The following is a 26,213-nucleotide window of genomic DNA, read 5'->3' on the forward strand; positions in this document are numbered from 1 at the left end:
TATACCGTATAGTCAATCTCTTTTTATGGAGGTTACTAATCATTTGCAAATAATCAAATGATTTATAAGATTAATCTCTAGCCAAATGGGATTAATACTACTCTTGAAGAAGCCATAGATTACTCTTAGATTCTTTAAATTAAACAAATTAAAGTGGTAGGTATTAAACATTTAAAAATACATGTGTTGTCAACTTATTATACCTTTTCTCCTTGTTTAATGGTTGCTAGATTTCTCCCTTTTTAGAATCTTTCATGGTCAAGGTACCAAAACAAAGAGATTTATACAGGTGCCACTCAATTCTTATATATGTATTTCCGTGTCTGACACGTAAACTTTAAATTTTTACATACATGTCAGCTTATTTATACATGAAAATGTGTATTTCACTTTCTAAAAGTTAAAATAGACGTGTTTCTTTATTTGAGTCGTATAAATGTAAAAAAAAAAAAAAATAGTTTAGGTATTAGATGTGTAAATACATTGGAATTGGGTGGTATGAATGTAAACCAGAAGTAATTCCCACCATTTTTTAAGAAATAAAAATAGATAAAGCATTATGAGCTATAGCAAACTCTTCTCTGATCTCATATGGGATTCGATAAGATCCTTTGATTTATAATATGATAAAAGGCTGCCTGGCAACCGTTTCCAAGGCGTTCTGAAAACTATTTATATGTTCATTATGTGCAGACAAAACATCCTCTTGCATTCTTTAGATGGCATTATACTTTTCTTGACTCCAAAGCTTCTAAATTTTTTGTTGCAATTAGGTATTAGTTTGCCGGAGATGAACCAGAACGTATAGTCCAACAGAATCCATGAAGTCATCTAGCTTCATGCTCAAATTGTGCAAAGGTTCTGAGGATTGGAGCATAAATTTGTTTTAAACAAAAAGAAAAGAAAAGAAATGATTCTTTATATGAGAAGGACCAATCAAGTTATTAAAACCATGTAAATCAAATTCAAGCAGTTGTTTGCTAAAAATTGACTTGACTTTCTTACAACTGGAAGCTCAAATTTAGAAAAACTCAAAGGCCATGAGTTGCGTAGAGTAAGATTTTTAGATAAGATAGATGCCCGTTAGTTGACTCTGGGTCAACAGTCAGCCATAAGCTATTGAATTTGTTGTCTCATGAAGTTTCCCATTAGCTGATGAGGGTATTGGGCTCATAAAATATTGTTCAGCCCACATTAAGTTCTGCAAGCCAACTTGAGAACAAAAAACTTGCCGCTCCTCAGTTAATTACAAAGTTGAATATATATATATATATATATATATATACAATTTTGAAGCCTTCAATTTTTAAAATATTATTCACGATGATAGAGATATGAGTGTCCGAAGATTCACGATGATAGAGTGATATCTATTGCTATAGTGTTGCACGCAGATCAAATACAGACACAGATAATAAAAAATTAGTAGAAAACGACATCAAAAAATTTTACGCTGAAAAACTATGGAAAGAGAAAAAATCATAGGGTCTAGCTTAGCCATAATATATCACCATATAATTGTAAATACTTAGTGCACTGTTCTTTTGAATTGGAGAGCATGGAACTATAATGATGATAATTACATATGTATAATATTAGTTTAGCTATAACATCCATAATTGATCTACAATAAGTGTGGTTCTTGGCGGTAATAATATTTAGCCACAAATGTTGTGGTAAGATGTTACAAAAGTTGTAGTTGATCATAAAAGCTGTAGTCAATGATTGCAATAGCAATAGTTGGTCACAAAGGTTGTAGGCGAGAACTACAACAGTGTCAATGATTCACAAAAGACTGTAATAACTGAACACATAAGTTGTAGTTGGAAGCTACAAGAGCGTCAGTTGGCTATAAATGTTGTAGTGAGAAGCTACAATACTAATTGACAATATAAGTAGTAGTTGGTAGCTGCATAGGTGTTGGTTATCCATAGAGGTCATGTTAGAAAGTTGTAATAGTAAATGATCATATAAGTCATAGTCAGTAGCTGCAAGAGTGTCAGTTGATTACAAAGATCGCAATGAGAAACTATAATAGCAACTGACCACATAGGCCGTAATTAGTATGTGTAATAATAGTTAGCCTTATAGATTGTAGTTGGCCACATATATTGTAGTCGGTTGTCGCAGAAGTGTCAGTTGGCCATAGAGGCTGTAATTGAAAGCTAAAATAATAGTTGATAATATAGGTCGTAGTTTCTCACATAGGTCAAAGTTGGTATTATAATATCGCTTAGTCAAATAGACCATAGTTAATTTTTGCAATAGCATCAATGGGTCATGAATGTCGTAGTTTAAAGTTGTAGTGGCAATTAGCGACATTGGTCATAGTTGGTCATATGGGTCGTAATAGTTTATTGCAACAATGTCAATTACGCACAAATTATGTAGTTGGAATCTGATATATCAATTATCCATCTAGGTCATAGTTAGTCACATAAGATGTAGTTCATGTATAGTTATAGTAGCATGGAAAAAACTTCAGGAGTTAGAAGAAAGCTATTGTATTATGACTATGATAATTGTAAGCAGTTGTCATTATCAACGAATTTTCAATATCATGTTATTCGTTTACACCGTATTCGGGATATGTTGTTTCACCATATTGAGGATAAGTTATGCGATATTTGAGATACATCATTATCCCGTATTCGAGATATGTCGTTAGCTAGCAGAGTTCACCAACGATGATGAACACGGGTGACCAGTGGCGGTCATGACGGTTGTTAGTTGACGACGACAGGCAAGTAATGGTCCACAGTAGTTGGTGGTTATAAAGTCCAAGAATTATCATTTGAACTTCAATACGACATTAATAATTAAACTGCATTTATGATAAATTATTATATAGTTTTCAGGATACGTCATTACACCGTATTTGAGGTACATCATTATACCATATTTTGATACATCTTTAGCTAGTAGAATTCATCGATAGTGGCGAACAGAGGCGATCGACAGTAAAAAGCAGGTGATAGGTGGTGGTGAATTATGTGTGAGGGTTACAGATGCCAGAAGAGAACATTAGGACCTTAATAATGCATTATCTATTTCACCATATTTGGGATATGTTATTGCACTATATTCAAGATAGGTGTTGCACCGTATTTGGGATATATCATTATTTAGAAAAGTTTACTAACAATGGCAAGCAGAGGAGGCTGGTAGTCTTTAACAGCAATCGTTGAGTAGTGGTCAATGGTGGTTTGCGACTATGAAGTACGAAAGTTATCACCAAGACTTTTAGACGATATTTGATACACGCATTTGAGAGTCTTTACACCAAATTTTGGATATGTCGTTACATCGTATTTGGGATAAGTCGTTGCACTATATTCAAGAAGCATTGTTAGTAACAGTATTCATTGATGGCAGTGAGCAAGGACAGCTGTCAGTTTTTTATGGTGACTTGCAGGTGGTTTTAATGGTGGTCGACGACTATGAATGTAAGTTTTCATCGAGACTTTAATATGACGTTATCCGTTACATCACATTTGAGATACATTGTTACACCGTATTTGAGATACACATTACACCATATTTAAGATACATTATTAGATAGTAGAGTTCATCGATGTCGGTGAGGAAGGGTGGTTGGTGGTGTTCGACAGCGTCCGATGGGTGATAGTAGAAAGTGTTTGACAACTAAGGAGGTAGGAAGTTATCGTCGAGTCTACAGTACAGACTAGCATTGGAATTCAAACCAATAAATATGCTTAAATGGCTTGAGATGGAATTGATCGGATTTGGATCAAACCAATTTTGATATCATCACATTCAACTTATTGAGATGGTCACCATATACTTGTTGAAAATGGCGGTGAATGATCATTAATTCAACTATGAAACATTTATTATTCAAAAAATGCATCAAGATTCATGTCAGAAGATAAAAAATTATTAAATATATTATATAACTTGAATACGTATAGTCAACTTTTTAACTCAGAATTTAATTCCTAGCTATACATACAGGGCACTGCTGAGCATCAATAAAAAAATTGACATGCAAATCAAATAAGAAAATCAAATATGCAAAGCCAGAAATAAAATTCTCAATAAGTTCTCTCTGAATTGTTCTTAGTAACTTGAGGTGGCTCACTCTCCTCGATTTAAATTGTTCAAATGGTTCTATGTAAACTCATTTACAAGGGAATCATCTCTATAGCAAGAGATACTTAGAGGCTAGTTGCAGTTGCCTAGTCTTCCCTAGTCGCAGTTGCCCACCTCTGATTCTTGCAGGCACTCGGGTGGAAATTGTGAAAAGCCTCACTTAAACAAGAAAAAAACATTTGTAACTATTTAAATATGTTATCTCCTATTACAAAGTTTTTTTTTGGAGGAAATACTATTAGAAAACTATCCATAGCTATTAAATTGTCATTTAGATTAAATTTATCATTATAAAATAAAAAGTCATTGGGATTTTCTTCGAGTCAATTTATGTTTCCTCAACCACTAAACCCGTAAGCCATTTTTATGTAGAGAACTTAGACGAAAAAGTTGAAGCTAATGAACTTCAAGTTGATGTTTAGTGCAATACAAATTTCAGACAAAATTGCTTAAAAATCAATTTTGATAATATTATAATAAATCCCAAAATAAAAAAATATATATATATTTAAATTATCACTTGAATGATTGTGATAGCGTGTAAACTGTTTAGTTACAAGAAGGGTCATGCCAAGCTCATGGCCATGATATATCTTAGACAAATTGATTTGGCTCACAATTAGATGTCCATACTTTAGTTACATTCTTTATAATCTAACTAACCCAACGATTGAACTAAATTAACTTAGTTGATTCAATTTGACCAAAATAAATCTAAATAAGATAATTCAATTATATTTATGTTAGTCATTAAATTATCCTAATTAATTTGGCATGTAACATTTTTAGGATGGTGGTGACTTGGCCCAACTCTAGTGAACTCAATATGATCATGTTGAAAATCTATATAGATTCAACCACCAATCAAATTGGCTTAATTTATTTGACATGGACGTCTTTGATGATGCCTAAAATTGAAACCTAACTAACTTGGCCCATTTTGCCTATTGGATCAGATCAATTTCGCCATAGGATCCAGGTTATCTTAAAATGAACCTTAGAGAACTAATAGAGAAAATTTGTTCTTAACATTGAAAGTTGTTAAAGCTACTAGATATGAAACGAGCATAGGATGTTATTGGTTTATACTAGCCATGGTCAACCCATTTGTCATATGGTTTAACTAAATTTGATCAACTCTCAACTTGAACTAATTGAACCGCTTTAAGTTGGTAAGAACAAAAACCCATAAAATGGCCAATTCATATAACTAATTAAGCTCTTTGGCTAAGTGACTATACAAACTTAGATAGAAAGCGTAACCCATGATAAAGCCATTTTCTTTGGTTAAACTAAACATAGAAAGGGATAAAAATAATACACTTGGCCAATAGGATTTAAGCTCCCTTAACCCTGGTACTACATTTGAGAAGCCTAGTCGATTCATCTCTACCTTCCACCTAGCCTTCATGCCAACCACCAACAAATACCCAAGGTGAATACCATGGCTAAGTGCTTAAAATATAGATGTTTAAGAAATTAGCCATATAAAAGCTCTCAACTATCTAGGACACCTTTTTTGGACTTTAAAAAGCTTCTAGAACCTTTAAACTAATGAGCTTAAATAGTTTAGGTAGCTCTAGCCTCCAATCGCACTCCATGAGAAAATTTGGTTTGATTGACCCATCAATTTAGAGCTATTATAACAAATGATAAAATTCTTTGCTTCATCTCACCTCCTTGAAGGTGAGGAGAAAAAATCTACAATTGTAATATTCCATGCAATTGAATTTCTCAAACCTTAGCATTTATGTGGACTAATATCATGAGATTAGGTTCATGGAAATTTGATTTTAGCCCTTAAGATTATAGTCTATAATGCCCTGATCTTATCCAATTAAACTATCCTTAAATGGTGGGTTGTAGAGGGAGAAAAAAGCCTCTAGTATTCATTGCCACTAATAGATGTGTGCATTGTGATGAGGCATGGATGTTATTCATTTTATAATCAATGATTTAGAACTTTTAAACTTATTTTTAAGACTACACAAAACTAAAGATGTCAAAAATTGACCTGAGATGCCAACTCAACCGGAACTATATTTAAAAAAATCTAGATTTAGGTTGACCTAAATATTTTTTTAGTATGGTGAATTATGACCCATTTAATTTTTTCAGGTTGGGTTTGGGTTTGACCTGCCAAACTAAAATTAACTTGAAATTGAATGCTAACTCAAAATGACTCTAAATTGACCCACCAACAAAAAATGATTAGAGATTGACGTAAACTTGACCAAATTTGATCTTTATCATTGTTATATCTTATGTAAAATGTGTTATATGAGTCAAGTTTGGGTTGGTGAGTTGAGGGCGAGTCAAATTTTGGTTAGAATATCGACCCTTTTGATATTTGCGTCAAATTGAGGTAAATTATTTTGGTTTGGGTCAATTTTGGGTCAAACCTGAGCCTAACCTATATACGAAACAAACTTGACACCCAACACAAAACTATTTTATTAAAAAAAATTAATTTTTTTTTAGTTTTTTCATTTTATGCATATGTGGGGCATATACTATAGTGTTTGAGTCCTACCACTAACTAAATCTAGATTACATTTGTGTGTCAGCACACTCTTGACGTAATGCCTAGGTACCACTAGCTATTGTTCGAGAACTATCTCCTACTTTCAAATTGTAGAGATCATTCTATAAAGTCATCTTCAAAACATTATAAAGCCCTCATTGTGATCATAGAAGACGTGAGCTCTGCATTTATCCATTCATAAGAACATGGTTCCTTGCACTTGCATGCTTACATGTTGATCCATGTTTGTATTCATGATTTTGTTATCAATCATTTTCATGGCATTTAGACCTTGAGTCTAAGCACTTGTGTTTAATATCTTAAAGCTATTATTCGTGCATGTTATTTGCATATTTTATTCTATAATGTTATAAGGTGCTTTGAATTAGTGTCGGTGTTATTAGATTTTATTTCCTGAGTCATAATTTTCATGATATGCTTCTGTGTATGTCCATGCATGCAGGGTTTTGCTCATCTAAGTAAGACCCTATTTCTTGTTGCATCTTTTAGGTTTAGGAATTATGAGTCAATATGTCAGTGGTAGTACTCAGATGACCCTTAGTATGACTTATGGTGATAATAGAGAAATGAGCATTACTTGTTGATTTGTTTGAATGAGTAATGCGAGTTATCCTATTATTTATCAGATTTCTTAGGATCATTCAAAGCATAGGCCTAAACCAAAATTTGTCACTTGTTGTGATGAGTGTTAATTCTTTTAGATTACCAAAAAGGGGCCAACAAAGTGGTTCATTTGAGAACCTATAGAAAAACCATTTACCCCTTGCACTGCATGACTTGCATGTAAATGTATGCCTAGAAAACACCTAATAATTTTTGTTTAAAATTTGGGCTAGGATGTAACTAAGAACTTCCATATGCAACTATTACAGTTAGTTTTAACTAGTTGTCATACAATTTTACTGCCTTTTTGCGTATTTAATAAAGTTTGAAACTTGTGCATTAGCCTATTAGGGAAAATTTTTTTTCAGGGTGTCATATAGAATAGAGAGGAGCTTGATAATTTAAATTAATGCATTTTTTTAGGTGTTGCTTAGCTCTCCTCCCACTTGATTTGATCTTTTAAATGTTGCATTAGATATCCCGTACTAAACTCTATTTAGTAGATTGAGTCATTTTTTAGAGTTTTCCCATGTACATTTAGAGTCCCTTAGGAGAGTTCGTACTGGAAATAAGGTATATGCGCGAGTCCCGAAACTTGGAGTAAGCATCATTTGGAGAGGATCGGGAGTTATTTGCTTGTTCTTCATACTTTAATTCTAGGTTACATATTTATTATATAGCTTTAGGATTGTGCATTGTGGAGCACGACTGTTATTTCACTTTTTGGGATACATTGCCTACTCAGCGGTTATTCATTCTTTTATATTGAGTGTGCTATTTATTGTACCTTATATTCACTCGTTATTATGCATGTCTTTTTCTAGATACGATCATGATTAAGATCTTTAGGATAAAATCTTTTGTTATAAAAGTTAATCTTAAAAGATTTATCTTGATAGAAATTTTGACTAAAATTGTAGGATTTCAAAATCAATTTTTTTTGCTTCTTGTATTTAAGTTCATGTATGACCTTGGAGCTAGTTTTAAAATAATTATAAAAGGCATGAATATATCCCCATTACATATTAATAGGACCTCCATGATTATTAGTATATCTTCAACAATTGCAAACATATTATGTGCCTTAACGAAAATACTCTTTCTTTCTTATTTGATTGTTCCATTATATATTTTACTATCATAAGGTATGTCTAAAAAATTTCACCGTGAATTAAAAAAAATGGAAATGCAAATTCGGTATAATTTGTTATTAATAAATTTATGCAAATCCAGCAATCAACCTTGGGAAGTTGAGCTGCATCCTTTGCAACCTATGCTTTGCACCTTCCTCTGAAAGAATGATTCTGCACTCGCCAAGCTTGCAACTGCAAGAAAAAAGTCAAATAATGCAAATTTGTTAAACCAATTAAATCTTAATTTATAAGAACATCAATACAGAACTACAGACTGCAAAATATAATATGTATTATATAGATTATATTTCATAAGGTGCATGTTAAAAGATGTTAAAATAAGAAGCTGCATTGTGAACATTTAAGATTTTAGAGGCTTTTTTGATGCAGACATTTGTATAAGACCTTTGTGGGGTAGCTTAGCTTTGTAGTTGTCATTCTGTCTTCTTTCTACGTAGATTTTTTGCTCATATCCTTTATAGATATAATCCCTAATCTACCTTTTTTGTTTAGATAAAGTCATATGAGCTTTGTCGTTTTTATCTTTTGATTTGGAATTTCTGGATCAATTCAGATAATACAAGCTAGGTTGGGTCAACTACCTTCATGGTTTGGTAGATCTTGGGACCATATAGTCTGACAAGATAGGTCCACGAAGCCTTGACCAGGCTGTGTATCTACCTAAGTTTATTTTCAACCTACCTGTTGATCTACCCTCTATTTAAGCACATTCATTTCCTTTGTCGAGTCTTTTGCAGAGGAGTACTATAGACCCTCTCTGCTCAGTGATGGATACCCATCTAGTAACAATGACTCACCCTCTGTTTGGTAGCCTAGTTTTGATCAGAATGATAGAAAATTTTCCCCATACAATGTTCACCAAAAATCTCATTGGTTACCTATATATTCATGAACACTATTTTAGGCAAACAAAACCTCCATTATTGTGAGCCTTCTTGGATATCCTCTAAAATTTAATTGACCATGATGATACATTATCGTGAGAGATCACTTTGAATCGACTATAAATAAAATTTGACTTTTTATTCGTATTTAGTGACAATAGTCTTTTATATAGAGGCTTTCTTGTATATTCTCTTACGTTGAATAAGGTCTGATTTTTTATTGACCATTCTTTTCTGGTTTATGTTATGAGAATTTTTCTATATAAATGCATTCATAGATACTCTTTTTGCTTCTTAATTTTTGTCTATTTTCTTGATTCCTTTTTCTTTCCTACTTAGATTTCTTCAAAGTGAAGATGATCTAGAAAGAGAGGCGATTACAAACACTAATAAGGCCATTCACGGCAATAGTAGAAAAAGGCACAAACACTAGTAATTCATAGGACCTAAAGTTAGGGTTTCTCTAGAACCAATCATATCCCCTCTAAATACAGTTTCATCCTCTAACGATTAACCTTAAAACATAAAAAACTTTTTCTATTCTTTATATTGATAGCTTCAAAAATGTAGATCTTTACCACAATGAACGGACTAAGCCACCTAAATTTAAGGTTTCTTAGAAATGACCTTAGTCATGAATTGTATAAAAAAAACCTCATCTATAAGCTTAAAATCTATCCTAATTAGTTTCTGATCATGTCCTTTTTTCATCTTTTCCTCATAAATCTTGACATTCTCATAAGCTTTCGCTATAATTTTTTTCAATTCATTCAATTATAATAATCATTTATTTTTCAATTTTTTTATATTATAAATAAATTTCTTAGCCGCTTGTTATGTTTTATATTCTAATTCAATAGAAAAGTGACATGTTTTCCCAAAAATCAACCCATAGAAGAAAACTCTTATAGGTGTCTTATAGGCTATCATATTGACTCATAAAGCATTATTAAGCCTCAGAGTAACTTTCTTGAAAATAATGTCTATATTAGATATTTCTGCTAATCTACTAGTATGTGGGTGATATAAGCAGTAAAAAATTTATTTTTATTTCTGTACTTCTCAACTGATGCCTCTATTTTTTATGGTAAAAATGACTTCCTCCACCTCTAATAACTATTCTACGCAAGTCAAATCTGCTAAAAATATATTTCTTTAAAAATCTTATGTCACTTTGATAATCGCATTTAGGTAGAGCCACAACTTCTATTCATTTAGACACAAAATTTACTACTAATAAAATTCTGAAAGAATGCATAAGTTATCCCATAAAACAAATTCTCCATACATAAAAATAAATCTCAATTTCCAAAATATAATTCACGGACATTCATTCTTTCTACATATATTACCTCGCCTCCAGCACTTATCACATCTTCTATTATCATCATTTACATCCTTAAGTAGGCTAGGCTAGTAAAATCTTGAATGTAAAATCTTATAAGCAATTTTAAAATCTCTAAAATGTCCTGCACATTTAAAATCATGACATAATTTTATGATCTTTTCTACCTTTTCCAAAGGGGCATATTTCCTAATAACCAAATTCTTATACTTCTTAATAAGATATGGTTCATCCTAAAAGTAAAATCCAACATCATAACAGAATTTCCTGATTATATAACATATGAAAGATTATATAAATAAATAGCTTTAATAATAAAATTTATGATGTATACATATCAAGAAATATTTTGGTCAATGATCAAAGGGAGCTACTCATCAGGAAAACTTTCATTAATATCAACAAGTGAGTCCTTAAAAGTTTTTTTTCTCAAGCTTGGACAAGTGATCCACTACCTAATGTTTTTCTATTATTCACATCCATTATCTTGATATCAAATTCTTGTAGTAAAAGGACCTATCTAATTAGTCAAGGTGTGGCATCTTTCTTATCCAAAAGATGTATAACAACAAAATGGTCAATGTAGATTTTGAAATTGGTATCGATCAGGTAAAATCTAAATTTATCAAAGTCATATAATATCATTAGTATATCCTTTTAGAGGTGGTGTAGTTCACTTGAACCTCATTAAGAGTCCAAAGGGCTTAATATATATCTTGAAAAATTTTGTCTCTTCTTTGGGCTAACACTACCCCTACAACATAGTCACTAACGTCACACATAAGTGTAAATAAAAAATTCCAATCTAGTGAAACTATTATACGTTCAGTGATCAGTTTCTCTCTTAAATGTTCAAAGACTGCTAGACATTTATCATTAGAAATAAAGGGCACGTCCCTTTCTAACAAATGAAACAAAGGCTTGAAAACCTTTGAGAAGTCTTTTATATAATGTCTGTAGAATCCATCATGCTCTAAAAAACTCCTATTCTCTTTAATAGAAGTAAGTATGGGTAATTTCTCTATAACATAAATTTCAGCTTGGTCTACCTCCATCTCATTCCCTGACTCCTTATGCCCCTGACATTATCCCTTTAGTTATTATGAACTGACACCTCTTCCAATTTAATCCCAAGTTAGTTTCTCCCTACCTTTGCAAAACTTTGGCAAGATGTTTAAGGCATGAGCTAAAAGATGTGCCAAACACATTAAAGACATCGATAAAAATCTCAATCCTAGCTTCCATCAAATTTCAAAAAATGGACATCATACACCTCTAAAAAGTGATTGGGACATTGAATAGTCTGAAAGGCATCATCCTAAAAAAAAGGTTCCATAGAGACTAGTGAAAGTTAAATGAAAGGTCACTAAGATAATAGGAATCTCCTTTTGTTTCTCCATGCATAAAATAATGAAATCAACCAAGAAGATAAATTTATCATCCTTAACTATAACATCCTCTATCACCCTCTAGAATAGGTTAGAAAATGATCAACTAATTACAAGGTCACTATGGTGAGTTGAACGTCTTGTAATCCTAATCTTATAATTATAGAAAATAAGACTGATACTAGCCCCTAAATCATATAATGTTTTCCTAATAAATTTCTCTCCCATAGCACAAGGAATAGTAAAAGCTACCAGGTCATTAATTTCTTATGCCTTTTTTTTAACGATAGCACCACGCTCCTAATCTTAAAATCACATAGTTTCCTCTTCTTTTAGAGGTTATTTTTTCATGAATTTCTCATAACTAGACATGTTCTAAGGCTTCAACGAAAGGGATAAAAATTTCTAGCTTCATGAATATCTTAGAAATTTGAAGAATTACTGATCTAATTAATGTTTCTGAATTTTTTGGGAAAAATGTTGTGGTGGTCTCTCCAATTTTTTTTAGATGATGAGTCAAGCTTTCCTAAGTATGTGGAATATTTTTTCATTAAGTCATTCAGGCTCATGATCTGGTCATTCAAGGCTACTTTTCTTCTTAGAAATTTCCTCCAACTCCTTCCCACTTCTTAATCTGATAGCTTTCGCTTGCTCCCTTCCTTTTCCTTTAGATTCACTTTAGTGTTAGTTTTGTAACATCATTGGGGGTCTATGACTCAAAGAATTAGTTATTTGTCCTAATTAATTTTTAATATATTTTTTGGCTATAGTTTGACTATGTAGCAGGTTCCCAAATAATTTCTTTTAAGGAAAAATTTTTCCTTGAATTGAGAATTAAAAGTGAATCTTACTGGATATGTTGGTCTCTTACCTCGATTGTTCTAATTTACTATTGGATTGGGTTGTTGACTTCCCCACTGTTGGTTTCCTACACATTGTTTATTATTATTCTAATTAAAATTTTGGTGAATCCTCCAGTCTGGGTTATAAGTATCATAATACAAATTATTTGGTTGATTATTTATTGCATTTATAGACTCCATATAAGCACTAGGACCCACTAAATGTGCATAAGAATTATCTTCTATTATTAGTCATACAGGTGCATAATTAAATTATCAAATTGCATTGCAATAATTTATACTTATGAAGTTAGAATGACTAACACATCAGTATCATAGATACTGACTACTCTCCTATGATTCACTCTTTGATAGTGTCATTAAAAATTATTATCATATCTTCAATATGTTTAAATGCCTCCTCAAATGTTTTAGAAATTATGGATCCCTCTACTGCATCGTCTACAATCAAACTCAAAGATCCCACCATCCCACTTTAGAATGTTGGAATTATCAGTCAATCGGATAAGGCATATAGTGTAGGCACTTTCTAAGCAACTTCTTGAACCTCTCTCATGCTTCATATATAGACTCACCATCTAACTGGGTAAGAAATATAATATCAATATTAAGGTTTGTAATTTTTTTTGAAAGGAAATACTTGACCTTGAATTTTTGAGCTAGTTCAGTCTAAATGGTGATAGGCCCGGGTGTTAAAGGGTTCAACCACATGTTAGTTTTATCCTTTGGTGAAAAAAGGAATAACCAAAGTTTAATAACATCATCAGAGAAACTATTATATCTAAAGGTGGCACATAGTTCGCAGAAGTTGTCTAAGTGTAGATTAAGGTCTTTTGACGGTGATCCTTTAAATTGATTATTCTATACCATCTGGATTATAATAGGCGTTATTTAAAAGAAATTGGCTTATATGGCAGCAGTATTGATACTCCAGTAATTCTCCTCCAGTGAAGGGTTGACATACTCCCTAATTTATTTAAGATGACATGTTTCTTCCTTCTTCTAGGGGGTTTTCCATTGCTCCTAACTTTCTTTTAAATTTTGTAGTTTTTTTATTATTTATTTTTGATGAGTTTTTAAATTTTAGGCTAAATGGCACTAAGTTTATAGTTCCAATCCTACACACACACCTCGGGCAATTGAGTAGTGACCTTACACTAACAGAAAGCAAAAATAGAAACACATAATTCACTGTGTAAAATAGGAATATGTGTAAAAAATTAAAATAGAAATTACATGAAGTATAAATTTTCTCTTTGGATTTTAATAACACAAAAATAGCAAAATAAAGGAATAAAATAACAACACTATATTTTTCAAATCTAATATGCATAGATTTAACTAAAATTCTCCTAAAATAAAAATTTAATGTTTTTCCTTATAATGGTGTTAAAATTTTGATGCGGCGATATTGTGAAGCACACGTCAACCAAGCAAGTATACATGTTGATCAAATAGTATATGGAATTTTGAGTATATGTATCAATATCCTAATGAACTAGTTAATTTCTAAATAATTTGAACATTCTAGTCGACTAATCCAATGCTTTTTATAAAGTAGTCAGTGTTTTGGATTTTTTGAAAGTGTGTAATTCCTAATTTAGCATTAAAAAAAGACTTAAGCATGCTTTTGAGTTTTTTTATTTTATGAAAGTTCATACTCCTATGATTTGAATCAAGTGAATTCTCAATTTTCTTCCAATGAGTTTCCCAACTTATAGTTAACAACTAGAGACAAATCCTCCTTAGTCTTTTACAAAGTCATAAGAAGCATTGGAAACTCCTCATACTATTAATTTGATATATTTTCAAGGAACCTTCTATTGCCTTATGAGGTTACAATATTCTACAAGAAAAATTCATATTTTTCCAGTGATCGAGTGTTAACCTTCTTAATTTTCTTGTCAATGGTCAAAGGTTCTAGATCACAAGAATTTTTGACATTTTAATAACCAATTTAAAAGTTAATGAGGTTTGGAAAATTAGCACATCAACATGCATCAAGTCCCTGAATAGTCTAAAGACATCTTATGAATAGAATATGATTCATCTCATTACAAAATCATAGAAGTATGAAAACATTTGGTTACTACACTTGATTGAAGAAACATATAAAAAAACCATTGAAATCATAAAACCAGTGTTTGCAAGAAAAGAAGAATCAAACTCAATTTATTTCTTCATGCATTACACAACCATCCTCTCCTTACTATAGAATTCTCATTTTCTTTGGTTTCAAACATAGAAACACTTAAATGCCTTCACTAATCTCCCAACTCTCTTACAAAATCACATCCTTACACACACTAAGTAGAAATAACTAAAAAAGTTAGAGACAATGATATATGTCGTCGTTCCTTATAATTTTCATATTTAATGGTTATCCAGGCACTGGGCACCTGGGCACCTGGGCACTCAGATGTCCCGGATTACAGATTAGGAAGTCATAAATATGATATATGTCGTCGTTCCTTATAATAACTAAAAAAGTTAGAGACAATGACTGGGCACCTGGGCACTCAAGTGTCAAGGGGTAGCGCAGGTGTGCTACAAAGCCGGTGCAACCTTTCGTCATTTTGTCTCTCCTTCTAGGACATCAGGCATGTGTACATTGGCCTTGATGGCATGGGGGCGCCAACCTCTTTGCCTTTAGGCACAAAATCTAGCCTCGTGTGGGTACACTTTTTGGTCGATGCGGGAAGGGCTCAAATAGAATCAGTTATTTTGAAGAACAAATGTTCAAAAGATAGGGGATGTCACAGGCTCTGGGTAGAACATCAATAACTTCTCAAACTATCATGTTGTCTGCTTTGCCTTTTAGAAACAATGTTATTTGATATTTACTCCTGTCAATTTTTCAAATTTATGGCTTACACTTGCACAGTATAATATCATGCAAATAACTAAGGAATATAAAAGGATTTACGTTGTACCAAACGAGCAACCTTAGATCTTAAGAAGTTATGGCTTGTTGCACAATAAGATTGTGCAAATGCCTAAAGATAGAGTGAAGATTTACATTATGCAAGACAAATAACCTCGAACTCCTATAGATTTATGTTATTTAAGACTAAAGAAAGTTCAGTTGAAGTTCATCATTTGCTTCATGTTTTGATCTCTATCATCATCGAAGTTGTGCTTCGTACACTTGATCCTCATATTGATTTCCAGACAGCTAGCTTCAAGTTCCTTATTGTGATGGTTTTGAGTCTGAAAAGTGTGTTTGAATTAGCAAATAATTGTTATAGTTGGGTCGTTGAGACTTACTGCGAGGTTCCCCCTAATGGTGGCCTATTGTTCTCTACCCAAGGGGTTCTTTACAGGTATAGTTAGTAACAAAATACTAATGTTGCAAAAACAAACAAATATATACAGTAAATTGCATTAAAAAAGGAAGTAGTAGTACGTATCTGTCGTTTCCGATGCCGCTGTAAAAGAATTAGCATTGCCAGTAAAGCATTCAAATATTATGAAAGATTAAGCAAACACAAAAGACATGAGTATATGTGTATATAAAAAAGTTAATTAACACATATATGAAAGATCGGAGCTGGGTATAAGAATTTAAGTGCCCGTTTGGGCCAGCTTATTTTGACGCGGCGACGTTTTGAAAACGCAACCGCGGTGTTTAGTTAGGACGTTAGGCCCCGCGTTTTAAAAACGACAAAAATCGCGTATTTTATTTCCTTCTACAGATCACACGTGAGGCTCCCTGTGCGTTCAGCGTTTGTTAGGGCTCGAATTCCTCCCGTGCCCCTATGAGATCTCTCTCGCGCTCTCCCTCGCCATCTCCTTTCCCGATCTTCTCCTTCATAAATATTGATTCTTTTGGTGAGATCTATATGCCGCTATGCTTTCTGGTTGGTTTTATGGTTCGATCTTCTATGGTTGGTTTTATGTGGCTCGATTCGATTGTCTTTACTTTTTTTGCAAGATTCGATTTCCTTGAGGGTTTTCTTGAGGATGTCTTTGTTGGATTATTTGAGAATGCATTGATGGAAATGGATCTGAGAGTTTTTTTAGGTTTTTCTGCATTTTTTTTTTTTTTTGTGTTATATCGCAAGAATGACAGATGAGCAAATCCCTTGAATGCATTGGATCTATGTTTAGCTGCACCTGTTATATTGTTCTTCCCGTCCTTGTTCCCGTATGAAAACTTTAGTTCGAAATGTGGGGGGAACTCAGCTAGTTCAAACTGTTGGAATGTGCTTGAATGCATCTATGTTATCTTGTTTTTTACTGTTGGAATCGTTTAACTGTTGAAATGTGTTTCAATGCGTTCCTGTTATATTGTTCTTCAATGAATGTGCTTTAATCAATGTGTTTCAATGCGTCCCTGTTATACTGTTGAAATGTGCTTCAATGCGTCCCTGTTATACTGTTGAACTGTTATACTGTTGAAATGTGCTCAATGCGTCCTTGTTATACTGTTTGAAATGTGGGAACTCAGTTAGTTCAAAATTTTGGAATTGTTTAGTTGCACCTGTTATACTGTTCCTGATTGCAATAATGTTCAGTTATGGGGTTTAGGTGCACCTATTTAGTTGGACCTGTTATATTGAATGTTGCTCCTGCTATAACCTGGAATTGTTTAGCTGCGTTAGATGATATATCATAGTTGATGGGTTTTAGGGGCTTCCTTTGATGCCGAGGCTAGAGAGAAGATACAATGCTTATATGTTGTATTGGTCTTTAGAGATTCGGTTATTATATTTTGGCATTTCCTATGAGAGGAGATACAATGCTCATATGAGAAGGTTTATGTCTTTAGAGATTTTTCGGTATTTCCTAATATTTTAGATAAAGAGATACAATACTTATATTTTAGAGTTTTTTTGGCAGTTGCTTCCGGTGGAATTGGGTTCCACGACATATATGAAAAGGTTTATATCAAATTTGATGTGTATTATTTTATTTTCACACCATTTGTATCAAATATAAGATGTGTATCGAGAACCATTGCTATGTATATGAAAGATGTCTATTGCTTTATTGTTAGACATGTACTTTAGTGTTCGATGTCTTACTATGGATGTAGGTTTTTGACCGAACCACATAATTTCTTTGTGTTATTTTATTTTTATTTTTCTTCTTTGAGCAAATTTTTTTATTTTTCTTCTGTGAGATTTACATGTTACTTCAGTTGGATCTGTTGTGGATGTAGATTTACTCTTTTAAAGATATTTGTGTTTCTTCTCTTGTTAGTGCATTTGAATAATTTTCCTATGCATATTTACTTACAAAATGAATTTTTTTACACAATATGTAATTCTTCATATAGCACCACAATGTCTAAGACAAGTGAAGGTTGTCCCTCAGCGAGTGGGATAAGAAAGTTACAATTATTTTCTACAACATCTGCATCACCGAGATTGAGATCAGGAATAGGTCAACCACCTATTTCAACAAGGAATGTTGGCAGAACATAGCTAAAAGGTTTAAAGAATTGACTGGAAGATATTATGACATATTGAAGTTTAAAAATAAATGGGATCAATTGAAGAAGTAGTGGAAAATTTGTAAGGAGCTGAAACGTGGATCCACGGGGTTGGGCTGGGATCCAATCAAACGGACAATTGATGCTCCAGATGAATTGTGGGCCTAGAAATTAGAGGTAAAATTGTCATTATTTTTTTGTTACTTACAAATATTTTCATTTTAAACAATTATCCCCCTAAACCCCCCTCCTCATTGTAATGTTATAGACAATGCCGACAGCAAAAAAATACAAACAGAGCGGAATTGACCCGGATCTTGAAGATAAACTTGACATAATGTTCAATAGGATTGTGGCAACAGGAAATCTTGCATCTAACTCTTGTGAGACGGGGTTTACAGGAATACCCGATGATTTTCCACCATAGTCGGTGGCAGTTGAGGAAGAAATACACAGCGTTAACCAGAGGGAGATGGGGGAATCAAGCTCACAGATGAAGAGGCCCAGGCTAGGAAGAAGAAAGAAAGAAAGAAAATGATATTTTTGTGAAAACTTCATTTGATAGACTCATAGATGCTTTTGGACCACCACTGCCTGCTCCAACACCTGACAGCACTATCTTCGATTGTCTTTGCACTATGAAAACCATCCCTGAAATTGTAGTGGATAAGCACTTTCATGCAATATGTATGAAAAAATTTGAGGATCCAACACGTAGGCACATATTTATGGCGATGAAACCAGAGTTGCGAGTCGAATATTTACGTGTTATTGTAAATGATTGAGTTCTTATATGTTTTCAAGAATTATATTATCTACTTTTCAAAGTTATGAACTTATCTGTTATTTGGAGTTGTGTTTCTTTTTTAAAATGTACTTTTAATTGATTCCATGAATGCATATTAGTAGAGATCTAATTTTTTTATTCTTACTAGCTGAGTGTTCTCATTATTTATTTCTCGCTCGTTGTATTGATTAATAATTGATGAAATAATCGAGATCTTTCTTTCTTTAGTATGGATCCACAACATGAACGTCGTAAGAGAGTAGCATGGGCTGCAGCTATTGTCATATTACTGTTGGAGTATTAATGATCAAGCAGTGTTGGCTATAACGTTATATATTCTGTCACAGAATGAATCAATTAGGAGTGTTATGGAGAGATTTCAGCATTCATCGGAGACAATAAGTCGTTATTTTTCCAAAGGCATACGGGCACTTATTAGCTTATCATCTAAAATCATCATGTCAGATGATTCATCATTCGCTAATACTCCAGGATAAATCGCAGTCGATCTCAGTTACATGTCTTATTTTAAGGTAATCATTCTTTTATTTACTTTCATAACAACATAAAAATATTTTCTAACCCTGTTAAACAAAACTGCATATGTGCAATTGACGGTACTCACGTTAATGCTCGAATACCCAGTCAGGACAATGTGGCTTACATTGGTCGAAGTGGTTCGACTACTGAAAATGTCATGGCGATATGTGACTTCAACATGTATTTCACATATGTTATGGTAGGCTGAGAAGGGAGTGCACATTATAGTCGAATTTTCGTCTATGCTACGAGGAATAGATTGCAAGGTTTTCCTCATCCGCCTTGAGGTATGTTTTGAAGTTTAAAATTCCAAGTTATAGGTATTTATTGCAAATAACAATAACTTCCATAACAGGAAAATATTATTTGGTTGATGTTGGATACCCTATGTGGAGGGGCTATCTGAAGCCATATCCAGACAATAGGTACTACATTTCTGATTTTGAGCGAGCAAGTGGCATTATTTGTGGTAGGAAAGAAATGTTTAACAAACGTCACTCCTCTTTACGTGGGGTAATTGAAAGAATGTTTGGGGTGTGGAAGAAGAAATGGGTCATCCGGGTCATCCTATGTGATATTATGTGATATGACGTCATATCTATTTCAGAAACAAGTGTATATTGTGGTGGCAACAATGACACTTCATAACTTCATACGACGACACCCTTCACATTCAGATACGGACTTTAGTATGGCTAATAACGAAGAGCTAACAGTCTATGAAGAACCATCAGAAATTATGATCGAGCCTCCAATTCCTAAGGATGAGAATGAATTTAATGAATTTGTAGTTCATAACGCGGATGGTATGGCTGAGATGACTGCTCTGAGGGAGTCTATAGCAGATGTTATATATGACAGCTAATCCAGCAAGTCTTTTTTTTCTTAGTATATATGTAGATTAATTTTTATGTGTAATTTATTTTTTCTGGATAAGTACTGACATTCATTTTTTTTGTTTTTTTGCAGTTATACAAACATGACTTCTAAGATGTCAGTTACAGAAAGACGTATTTTGTGTTATTGTGGACTACCGTCTATGTTGCTCACGTCGCTTCAGTCTCATAGCTTTGGGAGGCAGTTCTACGGTTGTGCAAAAAGTGTTTCAGCTCGTTGCGGCTTCTTCCGGTGGGTTGACAGTCTCAGATATTACACTATCAGCGGTCATGGGAAACTGATGTTTTCTCAGGTTGATACTAAAGCTAAGGACAGGCGTAGACAGAGTTTAAAATTAAATATTTTAATATTTCTCATTGTGGTTGTACTTGCTTTTATCTTTTTTTTTTATTTTTTCTGGTACTCACAAGAGTGTGAGGACTGTATATCATCTTTTGAAACTGATCTGTGATGATTGTATGGTTTTGCACTATATGTTTTTGTACTACCAATAAGCTATTCTGAATAAGTTGCCCCAAGCAGTTTTACCAGACAGGGGCAGGAACGTCATTTATACCACCATAACCATCAATAAGCTATTCTGAATAAGCTGCCCCAAACAGCAAGTCAGAATATTCTGATAATCTGCGGATTATCAGAATAATCTGTTTATCAGCAGATTATACCAATGTCAGTGGGAAGATATGACTAATGAGCAGAAAAGAATTAAGGATAGACTTATAATCAGGGCTGAAGCCCTAACGATTTCTCGAGGAACATCTGTAGGCAACCATCAACATTATGTACGTGAGACCCAACATAGGGTAAAAGGCTACGAACAAAACAATCAAGAGATTTTTTTTAGACCCAACACTCAGCCCAATTTGTGTGACTAACAAGTGAGCTTGCCAAAAGGTTACACTCAAAAGATTTTTTTTTCATGCATGTAAAGACTTTGGACTCCTCAGAATATCAGTTTCAAAGCAAAACATCCATTTCATTTCTTTTATTATTTATTTTACAAATTAGGCAATTCAAAAGTCAATCACACTGTCAGGCTAAAGTTACTAGCAACTCATGAGAGTAAGGGTAACTCTTTATCAAATGTTAGAAAATATTAATGTCAATTCTTGACCCTCCCATAGTCATCGAACCAGAATATACAATACTATCACACATACTTAGATGTCTTTCTCATCATCGTCCATAACCCCAAACCTTTCAACTTATAGTCTCGCTTGATGATTTATATAACACCACTCCACGTAGAAGAGAAGTTGTTCACCGACGCAAAATTTGATATTATTTGCTTTGTTTTTTATAAAATGACTTATATGACCATCCAATACTTCCACTGAGACCGGATTCATCTCGCAATGGTGCAACGAGAAGTTGGTATGAGAATAGATTTAGTTTGAAGATATGAATTAGATAAATCTAACACGAGGCTTAAACGAGGCAAAGTAATTTGCTACGTGCGTGTAAATGTAAGGGTGACAAGCCAAGGCGTTTGTTTGCATCTTCGAATAAATTTTTTACCATTGAATGTTCAAGTAAAATGTCGAGATAGTCCTCCAACTATTTACATGGGGTCATTTACCACACATAGCACACAAACCATTAATATCACATCAAAAATAGTAATATCATCGTTGTTGAAAGTGCAATACATCATACATCTTTTCATGCATATGGTCGAAGCACCAAGATGCTATTATACAAATATGAAAGTTTAGGCGATTTTTTTTTCTTTTTTTCGTAAATGTACAAGAATTGTATGCTACGTATTGTAAATGCATAAGAATCGTGTAGCAGATATGTAAATTTTATTAAATATGAATTGCATCCAACTCATATGCAATGTTTAGGCAGCATGAATATAAGAGAAAAGTTTTGGTATTAAATTTGTAAATTCATCGGGATTGAATGGTATGTATGTAACCGTTCAATTTTTAGTGTTATACATGTAACTAAATAAACATTAGCATGAATATAAGAGAAATGTTTTGGTATTAAATTTGTAAATTCATCGGGATTGAATGGTATGTATGTAACCGTTCAATTTTTAGTGTTATACATGTAACTAAATAAACATTGGATGGTGTGTATGTATGTAAATGTTCCATCAAAAAAAGAAACCAATATAGCCATCAAATTTGATTTGCAAAAAACGTACATTTTCAAGACTTCATATGGTTACTAGAATATATAGGAAGTTGTAAGAAGGAATAGGGTGACAAAAGCCTAGGTTGGCCACTATTGAACATATGACCATATAAGAATTCAGTGGTATGCATGTAAATATGAATATTTGGGTGTGAGATATGTAAATATATAAGATTTGTATGGCAGGTTTGTATATGTGAATGTTTAGGTGTTATGTATGTAAATACATTAAAATTGACTGACATGTATGTAAATCATTTAATTTGATTTTCAATCCATTAAAGATGCCCCATTGAAGAATATTATGAATCTTCGCCTTCACATTTCAATCAAAGTAAAATTTGAGCCCCTAGTTCTAGCTCTTGGCATACATGTAATATGATTTTTTCATGCAACTCTTGAATTTTTTATCAAATTACATCAAACCAAGTGAAATTAGAAGAATAAAACTCAATTATAAATTGCCATGATTTACATTACCTGAACAAAACCATCCTTTATAACTTTCCTGTTGGCCCATATTTCTTCCATGAGAAGGCAAGAAAACATCGCTTTTCTCACAAACTATGCACTCAATGGCAATGCTCCAACAGCTGGGCCAAGTAAAGCTGCAGAGACAGCCTCCACAACACCATAAATAGCACTGAAAAGTAAAGAACATGGCCAAATATTTATCATATATATAGGACAACAGAGAACTCCCACATTCAAGCTCCACATCTCGGTAGGAAGTGTCCAACATACATCCGTTGTACTCAAACCTCCAAGTGAAAGCTTCCTTATGCATTTTACGAGCCTTATCAGAATTCCAGCTTCTTGCATTTCAAAAAAAAAAAAAAAAATGAATTTCTAATCAAACTTTATATATAGCAAATGAAGATTATATAAATATGAAAGAAAAAATATTCTTCAGCACAGTAAATTGATTGTGGAAATAAAATGCTGCAATCGAAATTGTGCTAGCCTCTTTGACAACTAGCTATTGCTACTATCACTGCACGAGTTGCTGAAAAAGGTATATACTCAGTTAAAACTTTATATAAAAAGGCCAATACCTCTAAACAAAGAACTTATAATCATGTGCTTTGATCTATCAATCATGCAGCAAGCATAATAAGCATGTAGAAGCATGGCAAGCATCCTAGCATATTTTTTCACCTCTATCACATACACTCCCATATCTTCCTTATCCAGGAGCGTAATAAGCAAGCAGCAAGCTTAAATGCAGTAAAGAGACCAAAGATACAAGCCTGAAATAACCAAGTATACCTACTATAGCCATGGCCATTCCGGCGAACTAGGTGCATGTATCACCAACAAATAAGGCAACGCTACTGAAGTGGTCAACAGCTGAAGAACTAAGTAAATGGAAAACGCATGAACATGGGGTATGTGAATCACGCAATAACCTGTGCTATATAGCATAATTCCAACATAATGTTTGAAATATATAAACCATCCAACAAGCAAAACTCAGCAAAATGCAAATCTCTCGAACCTTGTGAAAAGGAATCCTGCTCAGCATAAGGGTGAGCAAACAACACACTCCATGATAGACCTCTTCTGCATGGCACATTCCAAAGAAAAATTCCCTTTTTCGGATGAGGAAAACCAAACCAAAAACCAAGCTGAAAAGGTCGAGCAACCAGGCAGAAAAGATTCTCAAAGAAATCACTTATGTAGTCAAACAAGTAACCAAACAAGAATATCAAGAAACCAGCAAGAATATCGAGAGATCAGCGAGGTATTGAGCGACCAAGCAAGGAATCCGAAGAAACAGGCAAGAAAATCAAGCAAACAAAAAAAGAAACGAGTGACCAAACCAAAATACCGACAAACTAAAAAAGAAAACGTGAAAGAAGTGCACTACGGGGGGTGGTCGGCAGTGGAGAAGCTTGCCGACGGCGTGGAAACGACGGCGAGAGAGACTCCGGCTGTAGGGATATCGGGCCGAGAGAGTTTCGCACGCAGAGGAAAGGGTTTTCGCGTATGGAGGTGTCTATCTTAAGCTACGTGCGTATCACCCCGATCCCACCTATTAAACTAATTAAAAATAATAGAAATATAATTTTAATTTGTATTCGCGACCTGGCCTGAGCCTAAATCCGAACGGCCTAAAATGTCTTTTCATTTTCTCCGCACTATTACGAGTTTGGGGTTTAGTCTCTGTATCGTCTTCCTCGGTGAAGCGCATCCTCCATTATTGGCGAAATCCTAGGCATTCTCCGGCATGCAAGCGAAGATGATCATGGCGTCCATTCGTTCGTTAAAATCACAGTATGCACCTAAACCATAGTAATGAAATACAAGTAACACATCATTAACACAACAATAGCACAATAATACCACATTAAATAACATAGCACACAAGTAACATATCAGTAATACATCAAAAATACAACAATATCACATCAATATTACACAAGTAACACAGCATGACTTTGAATCATTAGCACAGAAATAACTTTACCTCAATAACTGCATAAAACCAAATTTGGTGGACCCACAGATATCTCCATGACATAGTTTTGATGTGTTATTCTTATATTATTCGTGTATTATTCATGTATTATTTTCCTATGTTTTAACTGTGTTACTGGTGTGTTACTGGTGTGTTATTTCTGTGTTATTCATGTATTATTGATGTGATATGCTTCTGTTTAGGGTGATTGTTAATTAAGTGTGCTTCATATGTTATTTATGTGTTACTGTTGTGTAGTTAGTTATGTTTTTGTATTATTCATGCTTTTGTGTAGGGTTATTACTATGTTATTCTGGTGTGTTACTCATGTATTATTCTCGTCTTATTCATGTATTATTCTTGTGCTTCTGTTTAGGGTGATTGTTAATTTAGAATAACGCATCAATTTCCTGTGTTATTTTTGTGTTTGTTAATTAAGTGTATTAGATGTGTTATTTATGTGTTACTGATGTGTTACTGATGTAAAATTGATGTGTTATTTTTGTATTATTGATGTGTTACCGATGTGTTATTCACGTGATAACACAAATAACACCGGAGTAACTATGTTGAATTGTTATTATTATGTTATAGAGGTTTTATTAAGTTGTCACTGATGTATAAACAAGAGTAACACCTGATGATGAGTTTCATATCACATGAATAACACATCAATAACAAATAGTGCATCTCCATATGGTTCTAATAATGTGTTATTGTTTCTTTAATTTGCATGATCATGAGTGCAAGGACTTTCAACTGTAGATGTCGTCCATCTGCAGTGAGAGGTGCCTTGGATGCAATTTGAGATCTGCTTTCATAGAAGACTATTAATAATTTAAAGAAAATTAGGGTGTTCAATTTTTTTGACATGTCCCCATATCCCCAAGACAATGTCATGACTTTACATATTCTGAGATGTTGGGAAAATGAGAGGAGGGTCTTCAAAATGGGTGGAAAGGAGGTTAAATTACATGATGACCACGTGGCTTTGTTGATAGGGATGTCAAACAGATGAGAGCATGTTTCATGGAAGAAAGGATCTCTATCA

General features: G+C 33.4%; 1 protein-coding gene across 12 annotated transcripts; it reads right to left on the reverse strand.

Moving 5' to 3' along the window:
• Window positions 1-534: 534 nt before the first annotated feature.
• On the reverse strand, window positions 535-24,703 carry LOC110024010. Of its 12 annotated transcripts, XM_020723721.1 has the most exons (5): window positions 24,200-24,703; window positions 23,971-24,059; window positions 23,446-23,516; window positions 23,182-23,344; window positions 535-861 (listed from the first exon to the last, which is right to left on the reverse strand). In XM_020723721.1, the coding sequence occupies exons 2-5, from the start codon at window positions 23,987-23,989 to the stop codon at window positions 770-772; spliced, it is 345 nt and encodes a 114-aa protein (XP_020579380.1). In that variant the 5' UTR covers window positions 23,990-24,059; window positions 24,200-24,703; the 3' UTR covers window positions 535-769. The 12 variants fall into 12 exon arrangements, 9 of the variants coding, with proteins under 9 accessions (XP_020579380.1, XP_020579374.1, XP_020579373.1 ...); XM_020723715.1 differs by having other exon boundaries at window positions 23,182-23,516; XM_020723714.1 differs by having other exon boundaries at window positions 23,182-23,516; window positions 23,971-24,110.
• Window positions 24,704-26,213: the final 1,510 nt, after the last annotated feature.

Source organism: Phalaenopsis equestris, unplaced genomic scaffold (assembly GCF_001263595.1).
Source record: "Phalaenopsis equestris unplaced genomic scaffold, ASM126359v1 Scaffold000240, whole genome shotgun sequence".
NCBI classification, from domain to species: domain Eukaryota; kingdom Viridiplantae; phylum Streptophyta; class Magnoliopsida; order Asparagales; family Orchidaceae; genus Phalaenopsis; species Phalaenopsis equestris.

Bases quoted from the DNA above. Each gene is read 5' to 3' on its own strand.
- LOC110024010 (XM_020723715.1), bottom strand. From the start codon at position 24,008: ATGCACCTAGTTCGCCGGAATGGCCATGGCTATAGTAG. The intron at 23,517-23,970 runs GTATACTTGGTT...TTGAAATGCAAG, and splicing joins AATGGCCATGGCTATAGTAG to AAGCTGGAATTCTGATAAGG. The intron at 862-23,181 runs GTAATGTAAATC...TCCAATCCTCAG, and splicing joins TAAAGGATGGTTTTGTTCAG to AACCTTTGCACAATTTGAGC.